The 6,194-nt window shown below is 40.8% G+C and overlaps 1 protein-coding gene across 1 annotated transcript; it reads left to right on the top strand.

The window, feature by feature from the left end:
• Positions 1-321: 321 nt before the first annotated feature.
• LOC149003852 (subtilisin-like protease SBT5.4) lies at positions 322-3,466 on the top strand. The gene is made up of 7 exons (XM_089168454.1): positions 322-432; positions 530-639; positions 721-818; positions 905-1,069; positions 1,303-1,411; positions 1,614-2,824; positions 2,913-3,466. The coding sequence occupies exons 1-7, from the start codon at positions 349-351 to the stop codon at positions 3,464-3,466; spliced, it is 2,331 nt and encodes a 776-aa protein (XP_089024580.1). The 5' UTR covers positions 322-348.
• Positions 3,467-6,194: the final 2,728 nt, after the last annotated feature.

The following is a 6,194-nucleotide window of genomic DNA, read 5'->3' as shown; positions in this document are numbered from 1 at the left end:
GTAATATCTAACTTCTTTAACTCATCTACTACTCCTCTCTAAAGAAAAAGAAGTTTGGTATTCCCTTGCTAACTGCTGTACTGTTCCAACAAAATTATCGAGACTCAGATGCTGCCTTCTAAGAGGAGAATGATTTTGTGAGATCCGGTTCTCAAGCTAGCATGCTCATGTGAATTGTTATCTTGTTCTAGGGTTCAAGTGAAGATCCTTAACTTCTCTCTCTGTATATAATCCAGAAGAGAGGTGCTTTCCGAGCAGAGCTGCTTCTGTTCAGGACTAAAACAGAGCATAACTAGCAGAGCTTTCAGAAACAGGGGAAGCAAAAGCAAATCAACAGTGAACTCATTAATGGGGTTCTCAAGGCTTCCACTTTTCCTTCTCCCTGTCCTGCTTTTCTCCATGATGCAGAAACCCACATTTGCTATAAAAAAGGCAGTTAATTTTATATATACTCTTACCACTACTCTTCTTCTTCTTCTTCTTCTTTTTGGGTACTATGATCCTGATATGTTTTACTCAATTGTTGCAGTCTTATGTGATATATCTGGGTTCACATTCACATGGTCCAGAAATCACACAAAATCATCTTGATCTAGCGGCACAGTCTCATTATGAGTTTCTGGCAGGTTACCTTGGAAGGTAAGAACTGGGATTTTTCATAAAATAAGTGCAAAATCTCTGAACTCTTTCTAAATATCTTCCTCCCCCTTCCAAACACAGCACCAAGTTGGCCAAAGAATCTATTTTTTACTGCTACACAAGACATATCAATGGTTTTGCTGCAACTCTCGAAGAAGAGAAAGCAGCTGAGATTGCAAGTACGTACGAACCATCGAATGATATGTTCTTTCTATCATTTTTAAGTTTTAATGGGTGATAATGGTTTTCTCTTCAATCAATGCAGAGCATCCCAAAGTCATATCAGTCTTCCCGAACAGAGCACACCAATTACATACAACCCGTTCTTGGGATTTACTTGGGCAGGAGAAAAAGGGCACGGTTCTACCTGGATCGCTATGGGAGAAGGCTAGATTTGGTGAAGACACAATTATTGGGAACCTTGACACTGGTAAGGTCTAACTCTTTCATCACCACTATAGAATGTTCTCTAAATCTTCTCAACAACTTGATATAATAATACTCTTCTTTTTTATGAAGGAAACATTTTCTTTACTTCTCTCGAGTAACAGTTGAATGATAATGTTGAATTTCTCAACTTCACCATGGAAGTTCTAGTTTTATTTAATACTTTATTCTTTTTCGTTTCTCCAACACCATTTTTCTGCTTTATTGTGGTTAAAGGCGTATGGCCAGAATCAAAGAGCTTTAGTGACGAGGGGTATGGACCTATTCCACCAAGATGGAAAGGGGGTTGTACAGACAAGATCCCTGACGGAGTTCGTTGCAACAGGTCTGCTCCCTTCCTTTCTCTATTCTCCATTTTTGAATTCCAAGTTTCAAGAACAAAAGGCCAAAACTCATATTCCAAAGCTTCACTTTCTATCTTTTTCTCCTAAACCTGGTGTATCCCCTTGTTACTATACTTTAGTTTCTTCTCACCAAATTCATTGGAAGTAAATGTTTATTTATTGATATGTTTATGCAATACATAGGAAGCTGATTGGTGCCAAGGCTTTCAGCAAAGGATATACAGCGGCTGTTGGCGTAAATAGCACTTTCAATACCACACGCGATGACGATGGCCATGGGACCCATACCTTATCAACAGCTGGGGGAAATTTTGTACAAAATGCCAATGTCTTAGGATTTGGCAATGGCACATCCAAGGGAGGAGCGCCAAGAGCACGGGTGGCAGCCTACAAGGTGTGTGGGAAACCCGTCTTTGGTGGCGGGTGCTATGACGCTGATATCGTTGCTGCTATCGATGTTGCCATCCATGATGGGGTTGATGTTCTTTCTTGCTCCCTGGGAAGTCCACCAACTGACTACTTCAATGATGGCATGGCCGTCGGGTCTTTTCATGCAGTGAGACACGGAATCCTTGTGGTAGCCTCAGCTGGAAACGAAGGTCCAAAGCCAAGCTCCGTCTCAAACGCTGCACCCTGGTTGTTTACGGTTGGTGCAAGCACCATTGACCGTGCGTTTCTATCTTATGTGAAGCTTGGCAACAAAAAGCGGGTGAAAGGGCAAAGCCTCTCTACAGCTACCCTGCCCTCTAATGGCAAGTTGTTCCCTATGGTGACCGGTGAGGCTGCAAGAACAAAGACATCTTCACCCAAGGCAGGCTTGTATTGTAACAAAACATCGTTGGACCCAAACCTCACAAAGGGTAAGATAGTTGTGTGCCTGAGGGGGGGTGGAACCGCAAGGGTGCTAAAGGGGTGGTATGTACTCTCGGCGGGAGGTGTGGGAATGATATTGGTTAATGACGAATTGTCAGGGAACGATGTGATTGCCGACGCTCACATCCTCCCAGCATTGCATTTGTCATTCACGGAAGGTCATACACTATATGAGTACCTCAACTCTACAAAAGCCCCAGTCGCTCACATCTCACCAGTAACAATGAAGCTTGAGATGAAACCAGCACCTTCGATGGCAGCATTCTCCTCCCAAGGACCGAACATTATAACCCCTGAGATTCTTAAACCTGATATTACTGGACCAGGGGTAAGTGTCATTGCCTCCTGGAGCCAAGTATCACCTCCCTCAGGTATCCCTGATGATACCAGACGGGTTTCCTTCAACTCTGAATCCGGGACATCCATGTCTTGTCCTCACCTTTCTGGTGTTGGTGCCCTACTCAAGACACTCTACCCTAATTGGAGCCCTTATGCCATCAGATCTGCCATCATGACCACTGGTAATTAAGTCTCTCGAGTCTTGACTGCTAATAGTTTTTTTCTCTTGTTAGATCTATTTGGCTAACTACATTATCATTTAATATGCAGCTCGGACAAGAGACAACGCGAGGGAACCCATGTTGAATTCATCGAACATGAAAGCAACTCCGTTTAGTTATGGAGCTGGACATGTTCGACCAAACCGTGCAATGGATCCTGGTTTGGTCTATGACTTAAAAGCCATCGACCACTTGAACTTCCTATGTGCCATTGGCTACAATGGAACCCAAATTAGCCTCTTCACAGAGAAGAAGGTTGTTTACAAGTGCCCCAAGCCTGCCATCAGGCTCATAGATTTGAATTATCCTTCCATTACAGTTCCAAACCTTGTCGGCTCAACCACTTTGACTAGAACACTGAAGAATGTTGGGTCTCCATCTACATATAAGGTCAAGATTACTCCCCCATTGGGTATCTCCGTTTCTGTTAAACCAAAAATCCTAACATTTGATTCGGTCGGACAAGAGAAGACGTTCAAAGTAACGCTAAAGACTAAGCGACCTGATTATGCTAAAGAGTACGTGTTTGGCGTGCTTAAATGGTTTGATGGTCATCACCATGTCAAGAGTCCGATTGCTATTAAGGTAGCAACCGCAAAATAGAATTTCAAGTTTAATTTTCTTATCTTACTTAGTGATATTGGAGGGATAAGAACGACCTATTCATAGTGATGTAGGAGTAGAGATATTGTTCTACCATGAATCCAACAGTAATTCTTTAGGCCGTTTATGGTTCCACGATTCTCTGGAATCTGATTTTAGGGAATCATGATTCCAGTTAAAAAAAAAAAAAAATCATTTGGTTCAAAAATGACTCAATATACATGATTCTATGGAGTCAGGTGATTCTATGGAGTCAGGTGATTCTATGTTGTATTGAAAAAATGGGTGCTTCCATGGAAAAGATGTTAATATCTGGTTTCCATTTAGAATCATCAAAATGAAGCTTGAGTATTTAAATGGTTGATTCCATGGAATCACACCATCGTCAGAATAAATAAAAGTTGCAAGAGAAAAAGAAAAGGGGAAGAAAATGAAGAAGAAAAAGAGAGAGCCTTTTCATCTTCTCCGACTCTTGTTCGTCTTTTGAGAGGCTGCTAGCTAGCAATCCCTTCCTCCATCGTGAATATCAGCTTCTATTTAGACGAACTTTTTAATATGCAAACCCTAAAATCAATCCAAGATGAAATATCTTTTTTTTTTTTTTTTTTTTTTTTTTGGTAAGAAAGAAATTTATTTATTTAAGATGAAACCTCTCTTACAGCCTAAACTTAGTAAATCAAACAAAAGAAACCAGCAAAGATGTGGGGGTGGGGAAGTGATAGTGAGGAAGGCATCTTGGGAGAGAGCACTTTGCTTAGCTAGAGCATCTGCCACCATGTTAGCCTGATGAAGAACATGCCTGAAGGATATAGATTTGAATGAGGCTGAGAGATGTAAGATATCTGCTATAATTGGGAAGACCTTCCAGGGAGCTTCATCTTGATTGTTTTTATGGATACTAATGAGAGCTTGGTTGTCAGACTCTACTTCAATCTTAGGCAGTTTAAAGTCAATAGCCCACAATATAGCTTGTTTGAGTGCCAAAGCTTCAACAGTAGGGATGTCCTGAGATTCAATTCCCCAACCAAAGCGAAAAAGCATATGTCCCCAATGATCTCTTGCAATTCCTCCATAGCCAGCAACCCTTCTATCTTTAAAAAAGGGATCCATCAACATTCAATTTAATGTGGGAAGGAGTTGGAGCCACCCATTTAATATGGTTGCTAGAGTTATGACTCTGCACTTTCTTGGGATTCTGGATATAGAAATGAAGGCCTTTCCAAATCTGAAATTTCACCTGTGAAGGAGAGAGTCTCTCAGTTGAATCATATTGATTGATATAGGTTTTGCACATTAACCATAATGCTGTTAAATTTGCAATCACTATCTCAGTAGCCGTCCCTTCATGCCATAGATTCACTAACTATATCACTTTCTCCATCAAGGTCCCTTGAATATTCATTAAGGGGAAGTGTAAAGCATCCCAAACTGTATGGGCTAGAGGGCACTGAACGAAGATATGGTCAGGTGTTGATTGCTCCTCTCCACAGTGTAGGCAGCTAGTGGAACAGTCACATCCTCTTTGAATTAATAATGAGGCAGTAGGTAGCTTTTGTTGAAGGACATTCCATAGAAAATGACTGACTCTTGGATGTAGGGGCACTTTCCATAATCGTTTCCAAATGTTAGCTGGTGTTGAAGAGCAAGATGAGTTACTTATGGCCAGCCTATAGGCTGATCTAACTGAGAATGTTCCGGATGTGGTCCAGTACCAAATAAATCGATCATTTTGTGCTGAAACTGGTAAGGGAATAGCAAGTATCTTTTTTATTAGATCTGGTGGCTACCACTGCTGCAAAGTATTTCTGTTCCAAGAGTGATTGCGTGGGTCAATGAAGTGAGCCACTTTTGTTTGGGCAATAGTAGCATAAGGATAACATCCTAAGTCTGTAGTTGTATTTGGAATCCAATTTTCAGTCCATGGATTAATCAGATTTCCATCCCCAACTTGCCACATGATTCCCTTTCTTGTCAAATCTCGACCCAGTAGTATTGATCTCCAACCCCATGAATCATATGGTTTGGGGGTGATATCTAGAAAAAAACAATTGTGATAGTATTTCTTCAACATCAATTGCCTCCACAGTGATTGCGGATTTTGAAGTAATTCCCATGCCTTCTGAGACAGAAGGGCGAGGTTAAAAGCATGAAGATGGTGGAAGTTAAGGCCACCTTCAGATTTTGGAGAGCAGATAGTATTCAAATCTATAGTGTGAACCTGTTGCTTCTCTCCATTGGACCAATAGAAGCTTCTCATCTTTTTTTCCAGAGTCCTTATTATAGATGACGGCAGTCGAAAGCAAGATATGTAATGTGAGGGTAGAGCAACGAGAGATGACTTTATTAAGACTGTCTTTCCAGGAGATGCTAAGTGTCACATCCACCCAGCCGGTACCCTACTTGGCATACCCGAGTGTGTGATCTACAGCCCCGAAGATCAAGTATCGAGGTAATCAACCTCCCACATAGACAATAACATAATCATGAACATTAATAATCAATTAATGTGCAAAAGATAAACAAAAGATCCATATAAAGAAAGAATAAATCATGTGTCATCAAAGTATGAAAGACAATCAGAATGTCTAAATCAATAAGTAAAGTGAGGCGGAATCCCACTCTACAACCAGCAGAAAAGTAGTTCGCAATTCAAAAGAAAGATTACAATTGTATCTAAAATAGGAAAGAAAACTGAGGCCAACTAAACTAAAGTCTATATTATTTTATA

The sequence above is a fragment of the Hakea prostrata genome, chromosome 9 (assembly GCF_041222555.1).
Source record: "Hakea prostrata isolate BN-2017 chromosome 9, UWA_Hpros_2, whole genome shotgun sequence".
Classification (NCBI taxonomy): domain Eukaryota; kingdom Viridiplantae; phylum Streptophyta; class Magnoliopsida; order Proteales; family Proteaceae; genus Hakea; species Hakea prostrata.
The sequence above is the reverse complement of the archived record's forward strand: the minus strand, read 5'-3'. Positions and strand labels throughout refer to the sequence as shown.

Coding starts and splice junctions, on each gene's coding strand:
- LOC149003852 (XM_089168454.1), top strand. CDS start 349: ATGGGGTTCTCAAGGCTTCCACTTTTCCTTCTCCCTGTCCTGCTTTTC. Junction 433..529: donor CCACATTTGCTATAAAAAAG/GCAGTTAATTTT, acceptor CAATTGTTGCAG/TCTTATGTGATATATCTGGG. Junction 640..720: donor CTGGCAGGTTACCTTGGAAG/GTAAGAACTGGG, acceptor TTCCAAACACAG/CACCAAGTTGGCCAAAGAAT.